The 17,566-nt window shown below is 45.9% G+C and overlaps 1 protein-coding gene across 2 annotated transcripts in view; it reads right to left on the reverse strand.

Moving 5' to 3' along the window:
* MAP3K3 (mitogen-activated protein kinase kinase kinase 3) overlaps positions 1 to 17,566 on the reverse strand; it is a 69,105-nt gene that overhangs the window by 8,670 nt on the left and 42,869 nt on the right. For both annotated transcript variants that reach the window (XM_068530690.1, XM_068530691.1), the window contains exons 7-9: positions 13,902 to 14,022; positions 4,558 to 4,691; positions 904 to 977 (exon numbers count right to left, since the gene is read on the reverse strand). In XM_068530690.1, the coding sequence (XP_068386791.1) occupies positions 904 to 977; positions 4,558 to 4,691; positions 13,902 to 14,022 (329 nt within the window). The remainder of the gene's footprint in view (positions 1 to 903; positions 978 to 4,557; positions 4,692 to 13,901; positions 14,023 to 17,566) is intronic.

The following is a 17,566-nucleotide window of genomic DNA, read 5'->3' on the forward strand; positions in this document are numbered from 1 at the left end:
AGGCTGCAGATTGGATGCCAACAAGCAACTGTGACTGTTCTATGATACCGAGAGGGGAGACCACGCTCACCAGCTCACAGGTCTGTTAGGAGAGACACGGTACAGATCTGGCCACGGTCACAGGGTGATGACCCATGTGAGCAATTAATCAGTTGCACAAAGAAAAGAAAATCCCCAGAACTGTTCCTTAGCCTCTGACCACAGTCCTAAGCCCAACCGGACGTGGTCAAAATGTGCTCTTGGGCATAATAAGGTCAAGGAGAGAGACTGCCTACATCAATGCCAAAGCCACCTCCAAACACCCCCGCTGACGGGCAAACCAGCTCCACAGAACCATGTGGTGTGTAAAGGATGACGCTTGTTCCCTCCCAAAGTGTAAGAACGAGATTACACACCAAGCATGCAGTGTGGTAAGCTAGGCAGTCCGAGTATCTTGCTTTCTGGTTTTTATATCCCAGTTTCTTATTTCACCAGAAAGACTTGGAGAAAAAAAAAGAAAGTAAACCCAAAGGTGATAATTCAGTTTTGTCCCCCAAGCACTGAAGGTCGTCCAGATCTCAGCAATGAGGCTAAGGGTACAAGGGCAGCATGTGTTATGTGGGAAGTCAAAACATGTAAAGTGCCTGGAACAACAGAGCAAGCATTTAATACATGTGAGCTGCTATTATAACCTATTACATTCATCTAATTATACAAACATAACATTCTCCCTGTTTGGAAAATTAAGGAGAGGGCTAGGAATGCTAGCGAGAGGTTTCTTTCCCAGAAGCGTGACGTTTTAACCATGGGCCTGCAGACCAGTGTGTAGTTCAGGGACACACAAACTAGCTGACTCTATTTCCTCAGCTCATCAGTTCCAAAAGTGCCTATGCACTAACCCCCGAACCAGCCGCAGTCTCATACCTGTCTGCGGACCTGTCCAAGGACTGGCAGCTTCCTGACAAGGAATTTTCAGCGCTGCTCAGGGGATCCAGCATCTGCAAGGCAAGTCATACAATAGAACCCCAGCCCCAATCCCTGCCAAGGCCAGCAAATGGTCCTTTTTCTTTTCCAAAATATGAAAGTGCCCTTTCTCCGCCAGGGCAGTGGGAAGAATGGTTAGGAAGGTACCATCCTCCCCCGCAGTCTGAAAGGCAAGTTTCCAGGAGTGAGAAAAATGCCTGGCTGGCATCCCAAGGAGCTCTGCCAGGAGAGCAGAGCAGAGACGCTGCTGCTCTTGTTGGCATTTTCTTGGCTTGTGAACGCTGGAGCCTGGTGCTGGAGATGGTCCTACCCTGCAGAGGCTTCCATTGCATTTGGGAGGGACCATAATGCTTCTGTTTACACTCCACAATTTGTAATTTACAATTTATTATTGTATTGCCCTCATTTCACAGACAAGCCACTGCAGGTCTAGAAAGGTTAGGAGAATTGTCTCAAGTCATGAAACTACTTAGTACACAGCTGACACAGAACAAAAATTTCCCAGTTCCTGGTTCTCATGCAGAGCCAGTAAGTATCTATGTAAGTTAAAATGTTTCTCTGGCCCTTGGTCAAATGCAGTAACAAAAAGCCTTCAGATTAGCTTGTTCTCCAACTAATCTCCCCTTTATTTTGCCTATGGGGGGTATTCACTATCAGAGAATTTATTATCTGAGATCCAAAGTTAAACATTACATAGGGAAGCAGAGGATCAGAACTATGAAAATTCATGAATAACTTTCATAAAATAGGTTATCTCTTCCCATTTAATGCTGGAGTCCATCTCACCTATATTGTCACTCATATATTGTCATATATGATTTTTTTTTAAACTGCCAATCAAGGCAAATTAATTGCAAAGTAAAATCCCCAAAATCTTGCTAAGGATATAGGATTTCCCCAAGAGGACAGAAGCAACACGGGAAAGAATTGCTCCCAAACCATAAAGTGCATATTTGGCAAAGTTAGATCAGATAACAGAAGAAGAGAGAATGAGCAAGTATAACAACATGACGGGTGTGATGAAGGAGGAAGAATACCAAAGGTTCAAGAGAGGCCTTTGGAAAATACACTGAACCCCGTGAAGGCTTCTGTAAAAAAAAAGGAGCCTCTTTAGGACAGTGCTGCCGAAGTCAAAGAGGAAGTGAAGGAAGTTATGTTGTGCCAGTAAAATTTTAGTTAGAAAAATTAAGCCAAAAAAAATTAGCCTGAATCATGCTTTGTTCATTCTAAAAATTAGCAAATAGATGCAACTGTTATTACCCAAATCTGATTAAAGAAAAAACAAAATAAAGTTATCTTAGCTTCATTTTTCAAGAAAGTCCCAGTTGGATATTCTTTCACTATATACTATGCTGTTTTGGTCTCTGTTAAGTGGATTTATCTTGAATGGTCCATTAGCAGCAGCAATTCTCTTTAGCTAAAGAGGCGGACCCTGGGGAAGGACCTATGCATTCTCCTGCTGCCACCTTCCTTGGCCTCTTTCTAAAAGTCTATCCTCACTACAAGTCTAATACTCCCATGCCTTCCAGGGCCAGGCAGGTAAAGAAGTAAAAGGACCAGGATATAGGACCATGGAGAGGGATAGAGAGCAAAGGCAATCAAACTCATTAGCAAAGTCACCCCTAGTACAGCTGATGTCCGGAAGCACTCTGGTTAGAGAAAATGGAAAGGATAGTCAGTAAGATATCCAAGAAGGGACTCTGCAGCTAAAAGCACTCTAGGTCACTGTTCTAAACCTAAATTTATCTGGAAGGCAGGACTATAGAAGAGAGAAGAGGCGGTGTAAAAATGCTTCTCATAGCCTATATATAAGTTTGAACAATGCTATACAGAGATTAGCTACTGAGGGGAAAGAAAAGTTGTAAGAATCAGTTTTAGGAAAAAGAAGTTATAAGAATCAGGTTTTTTTGGTAAAATCCCCCATGTGATGGTGCTGGCCTTCTACTGGATGCTTTTACCCTTAAGAAATTTCCCCTTTCAAGATCAAATCCCAAAAGTTTGTAAGACAGATCTTTTTCTTGCAATCAAAGCTCACTGAAAAAACTTCAGAATGAAGCCAGAGATCTCATTCTTGCTGAATTCACTAAGCCAAAGTGCCATTTTCATCAAGTGGGCCACAAGTTAAAAAAGCTAGCCATTAAAATGGGTAAGCCATTGTGGTAGACGCACCCTAGGATGTCCCCACTCCACCCCATCCCAGTAAGTCAAAGCCTTGCATAGCCCCCGACCCTTGAGTATAGGTAGAACTTGTAATTTGCTTCTAGTCAATAGACTATGGCAAAGAGGATGGGATATTCATTCCCATAATTGTGTTACATTATATAAGACTTCATCTTTTTTTTTTTTTTAATTTATTTATTTTATTTATTTATTTTTGGCTGCATTGGATTTTCGTTGCTGCGTGCGGGCTTTCTCTAGTTGCAGTGAGCGGGGGCTACCCTTTTGTTGCAGTGTGTGGGCTTCTCACTGCGGTGGCTTCTCTTGTTGCGGAGCATGGGCTCTAGGCGTGTGGGCTTCAGTAGTTGTGGCACACGGGCTCAGTAGTTGTGGCTCCCGGGCTTTAGAGCGCAGGCTCAGTAGCTGTGGCTCACGGGCTTAGGTGCTCCGCGGCATGTGGGATCTTCCCGGACCAGGGCTCAAACCCGAGTCCCCTGCATTGGCAGGCGGATTCTTAACCACTGCGCCACCAGGGAAGCCCGAGACTTCATCTTTGCAGACTAGAGCAAGAGATTCTTCTGCTGGCCTTGAAGAAGCTACCATATTTTGAGAGGGCCACATGGCAAGGAACTGCAAGTGGCTTCTAGGAGCTCAGAGTGGCCCCTGGCCGACAGCCAGCAAGAAAACAGGGACCACAGTGCTACAACCACAAGAAACTGAATTCTGCCAACAACCATGTGAACCTGGAAGGGAACCCCAAGCTTCAGAAAGAAATGCAGCCTGGCTGACACCTGAGTGTAGCCTTGTGTGACCCTGAGTGGAGAACCCAGCTAAGTCATGCCTGGATTCTGGACCCAAGGAAACTGTAAAATAATAAATGTCTGCTGTTTTAAGCTGCTAAGTTTGTTGTTGTTTTATTTAGCAATAGATAACTAATACAGCTGTCTACTATCATAAAAGTCCACCCAAAGGAGCCAGTCCTACTTTGGACTGGTATACTCGTTACCTTTCATTAAGAAATATCAAAACTAAAATCTGGTTGAAATGAAAAACAAAATCTGTCTGTTTGGGACTGGTCACATGTTAAAACTCTGCTGAAATGACAGGTCGTTGTAAGGAAGTATACAAACAGCGGAGTGGTGTTCTGCAGGGAGACCAGTGAGAGGACCATGGAAGAGGAAAAATCTGCCAAATGCACATCCAGCACCAAGGAGGCTAGGTAGCTTAGATTCTGTCTTTGGTAGGAATTGGTATTTGGCCCCTAGAAAGGAAAAATTCATATTTGGGCAGGCCTGGTTTACAAAAAAAGCTACTGGATAGGACTCAAGTCCCTCACCTCCACACCATGCCCACTGAGAACTCCCCCTGCTAAGCTTGGTCCGACACGTCCCAAGACACACCCCAGCCCCCAAACCCCCATCCCCAGACTATACTCACGCACTGCTCGCTGGTCTCTGGGATGAACTCCCCCTCGCTGTTGATGCTGGTGTAGGACCCCTGTCGGGCAATCCGCTGCTGCCGCTCAGGCACGTAGCCAGGGGGAGGTGAGCTTCGGCCAGGGTTCTGGGAGCCTAGAGCACAGAAACATGACCTTTGACTGCAGAGCCAGGACCTGCAGCCTGAGAGGAGCAGACCTGGGGCCAGCTTAGACCAAGCATCTGCTTGGTGGTGGAGAGCTGGTTTGGCTCTTTGAACATCCTGGAGGAGAGGGAGGGCCTAACAAAGTGCTGAGGTTCAAGGAAATTTCCTGAGCCAGGCAGCTCCCCCCCCAATCCAAGGACCCCAAGAAGGAAGAAAAATACTTAAGAGAAAAGTTAAAGAATGGTGGGTAGGGTTGCTCTTTGAAAGATAGGCTTTAAGATGTTTTAAACTATTATTTTCAATGTCCTTCAAGAAACTGACTCCTTCATTCTTCTACACGAAGTCCGTCGTTCAGAATACAAGGATCACGCGGTTTGTAGGGATGCTACGTTAATGAATTCACCACCAAGAGCACTTGGTGCTCCAATCTCTTGTTGGAGGCATCAACCCATACTCTCTCCAAGAACCACGGACACGATCTCGGGTGGGAAGGCTAACCTGAGGCTCTTGGTAGTCTGGCTTCTCCACTTGACTCGAGGGCAGAGGCCAGAAACCAAACTGCTCTAAAAACAGGCATAGAATTATGCTGGATTTCCACTTGCAACACCTCACTCACAGGGTAGAGGCTACCAATTCTGAGAATAAGGAGGTACCTGAACCATGCCTTTCAAATGATCTCAAACAGCCCATGGAGGAAAGAGTCTGTTTGTCCACGTTTTCTAAGCCCTGGCAGAAACTGATGCTGCTCAGAGTATAAATTTAGGGATGTTATGCCATGAACTAACAGAGCAATGAAATCAGCCAAGGCAATTTTTCTTTTCTTTCTCCGCGCCCCCCCCCCCACAACCCCCTGGCCACCTGCACAGCATGCGGGGTCTTAGTTCCCCGACCAGGGATCGAACCCTCGCCCCTGCAGTGGAAGCACAGTCTTAACCATTAGACCGCCAGGGAAGTCCTTCTTTTCTCTTTTATACTCTGTTACCTTGTCTTTAATTCCCACAACACTCCTACAGCGGAGGTGCATTATTATCATCCACAGTGTGCAGAAGGGGAAGCCAAGGCCCAAAGTCATGTAGTGTCTTAAGGGTGGCGCTGCATCTAGAAAACAGGCCTTGTGACTCCCAGTATATTTCAGCCACGGCAATTTTGAGACCACAGTTTATTTCCAAAAGGGGCAGCCATGCTGCTCATACGTTCCCCATAAGCAAATCCAAACGTGGGGGGGGGGGGCGATCCCACCGGGATCCCACCCGTGGGGAAATGTGACAGCCTTTCTGCAAGGAGCAGGAGGGAGGCAAATATGGGGGTCTCTTGACAGCACAAGGGCAACACGGTGCCATGTCTCATGCAGCTCAAATTCAGAGTTGTTCTGTCAGTGACCACTTGTGAGTTGGATGCAAGATGCCATCTGGCCGACAGAGGGCTCGAAGGCAATGACAAGATGGAGGTAAGGGGAAATCGAACAAGAAAGCTACTCCATTTTTCAGAGGGCCAGATGTCAAAGATCCATGCAGCTGGCCATTTCCCTTGCCACTGTAGCACAAAATGCCAGTGTAACCATGAAAAAAAAGATAGTTTTCTTAAGCCCTAGCATGCCCCAAAGCACAGAGCACTTTTTTAACACATGGCTTACAAACATTAGCCCAGTGCCTACTTCCCACTTCCGGCTTTGGAAAACATTCTAGTAGCCCACAGGTTCTATGGAAATCCAATCCCTATGCTGGCAACATTTGTCAGCAGCAGAAGCGACCTAAAAAGGTGAGCAAGGTATAGTAAGAAAAGCCTAGGCTTGAAAATTAGATAAACAGAGGTTCAAATCAGGCTTTCACTTATTAGCTGAATGATTTAAACTCTCATTTAAATTTCCTCATTTCAAAAATGGGAACAACTATCTACCTCATAACCGTTTTTGGAAATTATAAATGAAATGTGGTAGCACAGGTACACATATACGTGGTAGGAACTCAGTAGAATTCCATTCGTTCCCTTCACTCTGTGTAGCAGATATAATGGGTTAGATAGACTCAAGAGCCATTCTACCCTTCTAGTGTGCCTTCCAGCACTTCAGAAGTTAATCAGCTAAAAGCTATTCTAAGACCTCCTTTCGGTTCAGCCAGTCAAATACACTTGTGTGAGATCTGGACGGCTTCCTGCTGTTCCTGGGCACAGTCCTGGAAGCCTTGGTTTTTCTGCTGCAGCACTAGCAGAGGCCCCGCACCTGATCTCTAGTTTTCCTGATGTCAAGACACAGGTGCAGGTATCCCTGTGTAAGTGGTGTGTGGACAGAGCAGAGGCGCCCTGTGCTTCTGGATCTGGTGGCTTCCTCATTACAGAAGGAAGAGGAGCTCTGCAGTGTGTCTTTAGACTTAGAGTCTGTTTCTCACTCTTCATGATTTTACAGCCAGAATGTGCACCAAATGCCTCTTCCTGAAACTAGTCCGAGTGGATTCTGTTCTGTGCAAACTGAACCCTGACCAATACATTCTGGAGAGAAAAGGTATTACATATTTGACCTACAACAAACAAAAAATGTCTCTTGTGAGGAACTGATGAGAGAGGAAGAAAAACTCTTACGTATTGATGATATCCGACACACTGGTCCAAACTACCCCCAGGTAGGCTGAACTACCCTCGATCTGTTACACGGAGCATCTAGGGTGAGACCTCCCCGGCATAAAAGATCCCTGGCCCCTCAACACCCATTCTCTCCTTCACCGGCTGCCACTGAACTCTCCCCTGGTTTTGCAGGTGGGATGGGACTAGCTCACATGAGGCCAGCACTACAGACCCAGGAGGGGCTGGGGGAAAACAGCAAAGGTTTTCTGAGCTTTTATTTCCAGCCAGAGACTTTCACTTTTTCCAATACACATTGCTGCCTGCCGAGAGCCAGCCTTGTTATCTGATGGGCAATGGGCCAGGGGCTATTGTGCACAGGCCCACAGCTTGGGGCAGGAAAGGGAAGTCTCCCCAAACCAATGGCTATCAGAGGAAGCGAATGGAAAAACCAGGAGTTGGCAGAACTGCTCCAGAGCATTTTCAGTTTTGTTTTTATCTTCATTTCAGAAATTAGGGGCTAATGAGACACACAACAGCACCTGAGAACGAGTGAGACAGGGACCTGAATAGGACAGGATACTGAACTGTAAGACTACTGATCCTCACATATTTACCAGCAGGGCCAACAGTGAGCCAGACGGCACGAACACAGTGCTATGCAAGACACCGCTCATCCTAGGTCTCAGAAGGCAGGCAGCTTCTCTGGGCCACCCTTCCCTGGCATTCCAGCCTGATCTTGCTCTAGTCTCATCAGGCCACTTATACCAAGGGGCCCCCTCTCAGCACCAGCGGAAGTAAAAGAACAGAGTAGTAATCCTGTGCTCAGAAGGCTCTCTTCTGAACAAGGATTTCAGCTGCCAGCTGTCTGCATTCCTCTAGGGCTTGCTGGCTCTCTGCTTGCCTCCTTGATCTGGGGCAGCAAAACCCTTACCCTAGGATACGGTTGATTCTTTTGCTCTGTCTTCTGACTCAAAGCTGAAAGCTAGGTTCTCAGACTCTAGCCCTTCTCATAGGAGACTCCTGTCAGGAAGCTGATGCAGTCGGGAAGTTGCCTCCACAGGGAGCTAGTTCTAGGGCTTTGGGTCAGTGTTAATGTGCAGGTCATTGCAAGTACAAAGAGAGAGCTTTTTTCGGCCATCGACTATTTTCTCTAAACCTTGTTCTCTCTTAGGGAGCTGATGAGGGGAAGAATCAAATCTTTTTTTCTTCTTCAATATCCTCGCACTGGACCAGGTTGTGCAGAACAGAGCTTCTCAATATTTTCATCTCGTAAGACCTTGAGAACATCCTGTGTTTCAACTTTCAAAACTCCCATTTTATTTTGAAGTTGTGACCACCACTAAACAGTTTCTGGTCTCATCTAGTATCACAGAAGAATTTTTAGCAAGAAGGAGAAAAAAACCTGTGCAGTGAAGGAAGCTGACCTTTTTGTTTCCATGTATGTGGTCACTACCTCTGCAGTCCTCGTTTCCACTCTTGCATATCTGTACCAGGACTGGAGGTTTGCACTGTGTATAGCTCTCTAACTTGCTACTGCCTGGGTGTCACTGTAAGTCATCTCATCCTTTCAACATTCCTTTTTTTCCTCTGCCTGAGTTTTTCCTCCTCTGCTCTCAGAGGAAGAGGGCTGCCCTCCTCCTTACCAAGGCACTATAAGCCCTCTGCCTGGACTCCCCAGTTCACCCCCAGCAGGAGTCAGCTCCCCTATGGTCCCCTCTTCACCACCTTCAATCTCCTTTTCAGCTGTCTTTGTGCCTCCCTTGATAAACATGCTCAGATCGCTAGCCTAAAAAATATCCTGACATTATTTCTGCCCACCTCTTTTTTTCTTTTATGGCCAAACCCCTTGAAAGAACTGATTGCCTCTACTCATCAGCTACCCATTCCTTAGTGGGGCAATCTGGCTTGCCCCACTGTGGGACGCAGTGGCAGGACGAGGAGCAAGATGGAATAAGAACCGAGGCGAAGGACTTAAGATGCACTAGACCAAATGGGAGTCAGATGTGGCAGGGACAAGTCCTTTAGTTGATGGCTTAAGGGCACCACCCACTGCATTATGGAAGAAATAGTGCTTGAGCTCAGCTTCAAAGGTGATAGAATTTCTACAGGCAAAGACACAAGGAAGGGTAAATTCGCGTAGGGAAATTCCGTTTGCCTTGTCTGGAGATCTTCCCACAGGGGTCTCTCTTTTGGGTTAACACATTCCCTAGTAGGTTTTTTTAATTAATTAATTAATTAATTAATTAATTAATATTTTTATTTTATTTTTAGCAGACTAACTGGCTTGAAAAAAAACTGGAATTCAAGGTATGTATATTATGATGGAAAAAACAAAAGGTGAACAGGATAGCTGGTTTCAAATATCTGAAAAACTGTCATATGAAAGACGTTATCTGTGTTGCTCAAGAGAGCAGTACTAGAGTCAATGCGTAAAGTGAGAGAAGGCAGAATTTCAATTCAAAATAAGGATGAACCTCGAATAAAAGAGAGCTGTCTAAAATTGGGGTGGGCTTCGTTGCACTTCCTCATTACTGAAAATGTTGCAGTGGGAGCTGAATGACCTGCGTGTTTAGTCTTTCACTCATATGCACTGGGAGCACAGGTACAGTAATGTTGGTGGAGGAGGAGGGCAGAGAGCCCCCTCCTGCTGGTGGGGGGTTGAATCACTAAGGCTTCTCGTTTAACCCCATTCATAGAGCTAGGACTTCTCCTAGTCCCTCATGCTTAAACCTTGACTTCTCTCTTTCTGTTTCCTTCTATTCCAGAAGGCCTTACCCTGTACCAGCACAGCAAGCACTCAGACATTTGTGGATGAAAATGACAAGTTTGTGTCTCTTACTCTTGGTCTGTCCTTTCCAACCTGGCTGGTACCATGTAACGCCTTCTTCCCACCTTCTCTTACTTTCCCTCCTACTCCTCTGGTCACTCCTTTCCTGCGTCCTTTGCAGGCTCATCCTCCTCTAATTGGCCACTGTCCGGATTTCCAAGGCTCAGTCCCAGGCCCTCTTCTCATCTCACTTTGTAGTCTGTTTAGAAACTCTCATCTGGGCCCATGGCTTCGACTGGACAATTTCCAATTGTTTCTTCTACCTCTGGTTTTCTCCCCTCTGAGCTAGAGATCTGTATAGTTAGCTGCCCATCTGCTATCACCTCTTGGCTGTCTCTCTTTTTTTTTTTTAAAACTCTAATATGTTTATTGGTGAATCGATAATCATACCAAAATATTCATAATTATACCCATTCAACCTGTCTAAAACTTTAGGTCTGCCCTTCTCAGTGCCTGAAACCAGGCTCTCTTCTAGTCTCTGTCTTGGTGGAAGGCACTGCCAATTATCCAAATCCACAAACCAGTAACCTACGTCCTGCTGTCTCAACACCTGAAAATCCAATCCAATACCACAGTGGTTCGTAAACCTTTTGAACTTAGAACCCTTTTCCACTTCTAAAATTTGGGACACCAAAGAGCTTTTATTTATAGGGGTTATATCAATTGATATTTATTGTATTAGAAATAAGGGTCAAAAAATTTTAAAACACAATAATACACAAGTACACATTCCATTAGCCATAGAGCAATGACATTACCTCAGGCAGGTAACCTCTGGAAAATTCCACTATATATATGTGAGAGCCAAATCATGTCTTAGTATTATTATGAAAATAGCTTTGACCTTGCAGATCCTAAAAGGATCTCGGGGACCGCCCCCACCCCCGCCATGTCCCCAGACCACGATGCCATGTTCTGTTGGCTTTACCTTCTAAATGCCTCAAATCCACCTGTTCCTTCCTCTCTCCACTACCCTCACTAGCCTAATCCACGCTTCTGTCTTCTTTCACCTGGACCACTGCATTAGCTAATACGGTTCTCCCTTGGATCCATGGTGCCCCCCTTTGATCGGCTCTCCACACTGTATGCAGCTGGAGCAATCTTTTCAAAATACAAATCTGAATATGCCACCCATTCCTCTTCACTTAAAAATCCTAAGGTGGATTTTCACTGCTGTCAACGTAAGGATCAAAATCTTCATCACGGTCCCCAAGGCTCGGCCTCCCTCCCCAGCCTCAGCCCATCCTCCTTTCCCTTGTTCTCGGCTCTCCAGCCCTCAGGGCTTCCTTCTGTTTCTCAAACACACCACACTCCCTCTGCCATGAGGCCTCTGCATGCGTAGCTCTCCCGCCTGGAGCTCTCCTCCCTATATCCCCTTTGAGTAACTCCCCTTCATGCTCTGGGTCACAGCCTAAGGCTTCTCTGGCCCCGAAATCAGGTCACATCCTTCTGTTACACGTGCTCACAGCACCACACACCTTCTGGTCGCAGCCTGTAATTATAGATGGGTCACATCATGACACATAAGGTCTGACCTCCCACAGGTGTGTAAGGGCCATAGGGACAGAACTGTGTGTTTTGCTTCCCATGATTCTGGCACACAGCAGATACTCTGGCAATTATTTCTTGAATGAATAAATGAACAAATGAGTAAAAATGCAGCTTGACAGGGAGAGGGATACAATAACAAGACAAAGTGATAAGCATTAGAATAGAGATGGGTACAAGGGGTCACCGTTCCCAGTGGCTTCCCACCGCCCACCGAACAAGCCCACGTGCAGTCAAGGGTCCCCAGCCAAGGCAGGCATTCTTTCCCAGCCTTCTCTACTTCTCCAAATATCAATACACGAGCCAGTCTGAAGGATAAGTGGGATCTCCACCAGCAAATCACTGAAATGCCCTCTCTCCTCATCCTTGCTTATGGAAATCCTCCATAATCTCTAAAAATCCCAGAATGCATTTCCCAGGTCATTCCAGTTAGAAATAATCTCTGCCATTTTCCAGCTTTTAGAAAGGCTGGCAGGCTCTGCCCACTTCTCTCGTCAAACCCACCATTCCAAACCACCTGGGGTTCTCAGAAGCCACCACCTTCTTCTGTGATCGTGCCTGGCAGATGCCCTTTTCTGTGCCCGGAGTATCTGTCCCTGTGCTCAGTAAATCTTCCTTCGTTTGTCAGCTCTGATGTTCCCTCTCTTTAGTGAAACCTTTCCCCAAAGTCCTGGGCGCTGTTGGTTACTGCCTGCTCTGTGCTCCCGCACCACCCTCAGCCTCCCAGGTGCCTCCACCGTGGCACTCATGCCAGCCCAAAGGCTGGTACCTAATGCTTGCTGACTGAGGGAACCCAGGATCTGTGTGTGCTGGGAGGCCGTGTTGCCCACTCTCTAGATAGATAGGAAGTCGTTCATAGAAATCTTACTCCCAGTGAGATTTCAGCCCTCTCAGACAAGGAAATTCCATATACGGCCCCTACAGTGAGGGCCCAGTATTTAGCCTCCACACACAAGTCACAGGCACTTGCTTAGGAGCCGGAGGCCCAGTCACTGCCCTGTGTCCATCCTCACAGCTTACTCCGCAAAGGAGCAATGCTGCCCTCCTCCAGCCCCTTGCTCTCTACAAGGGCTCTGGAACAGAGGCCAAACTAGCAGAGATTCCCAGGTTCCAGGGCACCTGGATTCTAGGGCCAGAGATACTCTGGATAAGGTTTCCTTGTTGGGGTGCTGGCTCTCTCCTCAACCAGCTTATTGAAAACGCAGCCACCAATTATCCACAATGTTAGGGAAATATGAAACACATATACAGACTTTCAGCTTGGCAACACTTACTACCAGTGCTTGCTAGGGTTCCAGAAATTACTCAGTGAGGCAAAGTCAGTGCCTCAGCAACACATTCTTCCGGCTGCCCCCTGAGGAGGCTTATCACTCCCAGACAAGCTCAGTGACAGGACTGCTGCTCAGACCTCCCCAAGCTCAGCTCAAGATCTCCAGAGCAGCTCAGTTTGATGCAATTCTACCTGTATGGACAGATCCTGTATGGACAGACCCTGTATGGACAGACCCTGTATGGACAGCAGCAGGGCTCTCAGCAACGTTAGGGCAGCAACCTCAACAGAACTATTGTTAAGGCCAGACTTCCCTCTTGAAACAAACTGCACAATTCAAGAAATGAGCTTTCTCCTCAGACTGTGGGAAATGGGATCCAGAGCAAAACTGAATCGCCTGGTATAATGCACAGACCTGATTTAGATTCCTTTCCTGGGGAGGCCTGGCAGCAGCTACATAGCTTTCTTCCTAATGAGCCAACTGTATTTACTACGTCAACAGTCTCCTGTCCTTCCCAGACAATTTAGTTTGACTCTCCAGGAGTTTTGTTGGAGAAACTTCGTTCCACCTTCCTTGAAGCATTAGGACTCCTCAGGAATCACAAGCAAGAGGTTTGATGTCAAAACTCAATCTTGGACCTGATTCGTAACTTCACAAGTCCCCAGTCCTTTGGGGAAAGAATGGTCAAAAATGAGGGCATAGTGCTGCTGGAGGTCTTCACGCAGATGTTTGAGGAGGTCGCTTTTTCAGGGCTGCTGAAAAGGAATCTGATTCCGCCACCACGTCATGAGAGTGTGAGCTCCCGGAGGGTCAGGACTCCATCCCAGTCGCTTGTCTATTTCTTCTCCCCAAAGAAAAGCATGGAAGACTATTCCGAACAGCGTAGCAGTCAATAACATTTGATGACTGTTTCATAATAATTAATTTTTTAAAAGAATATTAAAAAAAAACATGGGCAGATAAATCAGATGAGAGGAAAAAAGGGGTGAGATACTCACTGACAGAGAGGTGCCTGCTCCTGGGCTCAGGGGGCTGGTAGATGGTATTTATGTCTCCCGCAGACTGGGAAGCTTTGATCCGCACCTGCCTGGACACCCCGGAGTGGGGAGGGGAACTGGTCTGCAAGATAAGAGGAAAAAGGCTGAGCTCGCTAAGCAGGCAGCCTTAGAAAGGCCCCCCGCCCCCTCCCTCGGACTCCCCATGCTCTCAGCTGCCATCACGCTTTCAATACATGAGCTACCCAGCTTTCCCTCAAATCTCACTCCTCAATTCATCTTGGCAAATCACTATTTACTCAATGTAGTTATCCAGCTTCACTGATATAGAGCACTGAGACCCGGTGCTCCAATTTATTAGGTGATGACCCAGACACAGAAGAATAACAGGCATTCCTGTAATAATGTGCCAAACAGAAAAGCGTTGTAAATACCCTCTCATAAAACTCTCCAGAGAGCTTGGGAAGAATAGCAGGAAAAGCAGGAAATTATTTCAGTGGCAAGATCACCTGCCACGTGGGGGGTCAGAATGGAGAATGGTGGCAACTTCTGCACCAAAAATTCTGGTTGATAAACTTTTAAAAAATAGCTTGATATGCTGCTTCTTCCCCAACCATAATCACTCCTGGAAAATTAAGGTAAGAAGATCTCAGCTGCTTCATATTACTGGGGTTTACATGTGAACCATCTCAGGATTGCGTTCATCTCAGAAAGGCTATCAAGGTACCATTCTGCCAGAGGTCAAGGACTTCAGAACAGGGTCAGCAGCCTTGCCACATCTACCCCACTTTGCACTGACCCAGTTGGGCCTCAAGGTGAGCCCCTGAGAGAAAACAAAGCAACAGAAAGGGGCCCTTGCACTGAGAAAGCTTAAAACTGAAGCTTGGAGGTGAGCAAGTGATGTCAGGATGTGCTCATAAATAAGCAGAGCACTATGGAGAGTGGGAGCTCAGAATTTATAAATAATTTGGGTCAAAGTTTCTACTTGTTTCTCTCTCTCTCTTACCTCCTGTAAGAAAAAAAAAAAGGTCCAACCTAAACAAACTATATCCTGTCCTCCAGGAAAAAGGCTTCCCGCTCTCAGGGCTAAGTTCAGCTGCCAAGCAGCCTCCTCTAGTCCCCCCACGCCAGACTTTATCACATGCAGGGCTGTCTTGACAAACTGTCTTGCTCTAACGGGAAGTCAGACCAAGGGGAAGTGAGTGTTCTTGCTAAAGCCTCCAATGTGCAATAGCTCTCTGCCGAGGGTCAGAAAGGAAAAAACAATCAAAGCCACACGCTGGGGAAGCAGGCCAGTGAAGGGCAAGGAAAAGGCCACAGCCTTAGAGTCAGAAAGAGAAGAGCTGCACGCTGAGCACCCCAAGGACACCTGCTTAGACACGGGGCCTTACAGAAGGTGGGAATTCAATACATCTTGGCAACACGAATCTGAAACGTACCAAAGAACATACATTCTAAACTCTCAATTTTAAATCTAAAAGCTGAGCCAGGAGGTTCAACAGCCAGCATGAGCATAGGTTTCTAAAAGGAAAGGCTGACTGTGGCAACAGTTGGAAAACAGATGAAGGGAATCAGGGAAGGTTTCAAAGCAGGGCTTCCCAAATTTTCGTGTGCACACAAATCACCTGGGACCTTGGTGAAGTGCAGATTCTGATTCAGTGGGTCTGGGCTGGGGCTGAGAATCTGCACTTCTAACAGCTTTCAGGTGATGCTGACGCTGCTGGTACACGGACCACACTTAGGGCGAAGGTCTTAGGAGGTGAGTCACACTTGGGTTTAAGGCGATGGTTCTCAGCCCGAGCCGCCCAGCACAACTGCCTGTGGGGTTTTTAACACCTCAGGCCAACTACAACAGAATCTCTGGGGGTAAGGCCGAAGGATTGGTGTTTTTTAAATCTCCCCCAAGTGTTTGTAATAGTCAGTCAAGTTCAGAAAACCCTGATTTAAGGAGATAAAAAGAATGGCATGGTAAACAAAAATGAGGTTGATGCAAGGATTCAGGGAACCTTGAACAAGACCTAGAAGTGGGAAAGAGAGGAAGGAGGAAGGTGGGACTAGGAAAAATAAAAGGGACCTGTAAGAGAGTGAAAGGAGAGCTAACAGGTATAAAGTGTGTAGCTGGCAGAACATTCTAAAGACAGCAAATAGAATGGTCATTTCATTTGACCATTCAATGAAAACCTCACTGAAAGGCTCTGGGGGTAGCAGTGTGCTGTGGCCGACACAAACAACATGAAAAATTACCAGGGAACCACATGCACAAAGACTGCAGTCACTGGAAGCTAGGAGGTTAGCAGAAAAAGAGATTATAAAAGCTGACCCACAAATCATCTCAATAAAAGATTTGGTGGTGTCAGACAAAGGGAACAGGTGGATTCAACGATGCAGGGGGAAAAGAAGAGGTGTGTGTGTGTTTGCTTTAGTTTGGTTCACGGACACATGAGCTGAGAAATGGCACCTTGGATGTCACTAGTCCTCTGCTTCAATGGTGGCAACAAGAGACATTTGCATGGAAGACCATGACAGTTATGATAGCTGTGGAAGAATCCAGGTTATTTAATAGACTTACAGCTTTAACATCCATGAATTTATTAAAAGCCTTAAAAAAATCTGCTTTGAAGCTATACAACTTGAATAAAGGATGCCATGTTTATACCCCTTATACAAATTCTTATTTCCGTTTTGTTCTATGATAATCCTCAATATTCAAGGGGTTCATTCAAATTGAGATTAGGTGAATAAATCTGTGTTTTTATTATCCCTACTCTTCAACGCATCACAGACTTTGTTTATACATATGTATGCTTTGGCTTCCTTTCCCGACTAAAGAGTTCCAGGCTTTTTAGGCCATACGCATATAAAACTGACCCCAACCCCTTATAAAGTTTGTCTTCCCTTGGACCTTTCCTAGCTCAGTTAACCTTCTGAGCTGTGGGGAAGAGAATGACACATCTCACAAGTTTTCCTCACGGGCAACATTATACTTTCTGTTCTGTTTCTAATGAACTGTGAAAGAACCTGGGTGAGGTTTTCCAAGGACTACAATAATTCTAAGATCCCTTTCCTGGATGGTATCTAATACATACTGGACTACAGTCTGAACATCTGCATTCAAGACCAGCTCTGTCACTATTTACTGTTTCACCTAGGGCAAATCACTCTAAGCCTCAGTTTCCCCAGGGGTAGACTGGCGATAACAGATGCCTAACCGACCGCTCAAAGTTGCAAAAACCGAATGAGAGATGAAAGTACCTTATACATGTAAAGTGTAATGATTTTTAAACAGGGGCCAGACTGAAGCTATTCTGCCCAACAAGTTTCATTTTAACTTCCTGCACTTGCCCCATTAGTTTCTTGGAAAACTGAAAATAATTACCATTTAGATTATCCTTGATATTTTGAACTTAAATAGTGTCAAATTCATTGATGGGAAATTTGGGAAGTGGGCAACATTTAGATGAGAAGATTGTAAGTTTACTTTTGTCATAGAGAATCTGAGGTAACAAAACAAAATGCCATTCACAGTTTAAGGTGGTTGGGTATTTAGTTTTCATCATATGCAGATACAAGTGACAACAGAATGTTAAGCTTGAGATTATGTTATGACAGTGGAAAGGTCGAGAAAGTTATAAGAAAGTCAAGAGCAGAAAGATAAATTAAGAGTTAGA

This window comes from Eschrichtius robustus, chromosome 20 (assembly GCF_028021215.1).
Source record: "Eschrichtius robustus isolate mEscRob2 chromosome 20, mEscRob2.pri, whole genome shotgun sequence".
Classification (NCBI taxonomy): domain Eukaryota; kingdom Metazoa; phylum Chordata; class Mammalia; order Artiodactyla; family Eschrichtiidae; genus Eschrichtius; species Eschrichtius robustus.